The sequence below is a fragment of the Corvus brachyrhynchos genome, unplaced genomic scaffold (genome assembly GCF_000691975.1).
Source record: "Corvus brachyrhynchos isolate BGI_N302 unplaced genomic scaffold, ASM69197v1 scaffold54, whole genome shotgun sequence".
In the NCBI taxonomy this organism is placed as follows: Eukaryota; Metazoa; Chordata; class Aves; order Passeriformes; family Corvidae; genus Corvus; species Corvus brachyrhynchos.
This window is the reverse complement of record NW_008237902.1, coordinates 1,844,398-1,845,051: the sequence shown is the minus strand read 5'-3', so window position 1 is coordinate 1,845,051 and position 654 is coordinate 1,844,398. Positions and strand designations below refer to the sequence as shown.

General features: G+C 55.7%; 1 protein-coding gene across 1 annotated transcript in view; it reads right to left on the bottom strand.

The window, feature by feature from the left end:
• The window catches only part of PITX1 (paired like homeodomain 1), a 7,168-nt gene extending 6,577 nt beyond the window's left edge, over nt 1-591 (bottom strand). Inside the window, exon 1 of the mRNA XM_008632660.2 lies at nt 85-591. Within this exon, the coding sequence (XP_008630882.1) occupies nt 85-247 (163 nt within the window). The 5' untranslated portion in view covers nt 248-591. The remainder of the gene's footprint in view (nt 1-84) is intronic.
• Nucleotides 592-654: the final 63 nt, after the last annotated feature.

The following is a 654-nucleotide window of genomic DNA, read 5'->3' as shown; positions in this document are numbered from 1 at the left end:
CGGGGGGAGGGCGGCGTGGGGAGGGGGAAGCAGCGCGGGGGGAGCGGGCCGGGGCCGCGGGGGCGCGGGGAGGGGGAGGGTTACCTGGCACCTCCGTGTCGGAGGATTCACTGGCTGAGTTGTCGATCGGGTCTCTGGGTTCCGAGGATCTTTGCAAATGGAAGCTGGAAGCCATGTCATGGGAGGGTTGGGGTCTCAAGCTCTCAGGCAGTCTCTCCAAATTCATTCCACCTTTAAAGGAATCCATGGCAGGGGCGCCGGGCTGCCTGGGGGAGTTTGCAGGTGTTTATTCCACACAGCAAGGAACAAGGAGCTTTTTTTTTAGGAAGAAAAAAAATCAACAAAAAACAAAAGCAAATCCACTTATTACTAACAGTATTATTTTAAGGGTGTCGGAAGCAATCTGGGCAGTGCCTGGAAGGTGGTTGTCTCTGCTGGGGAGAGGCACGGCGCTCCGGCCGCATAGGCAGGGAAATGGTAAAGATCCCTTACAGAGAAACGCGAGTTGCGAGTTGGACAGTTTAAAGCTAAAGAGATTAAAGTGACCTGCCCTAGAACAAATGCCTGTAGTTAAACGGGGCTCCTCCCCCTGAAGGTTAAAACCTCCCCGTCTCGCTCATGCATCACTCCATCTAGCGCTGGCCCAGCCCGGCC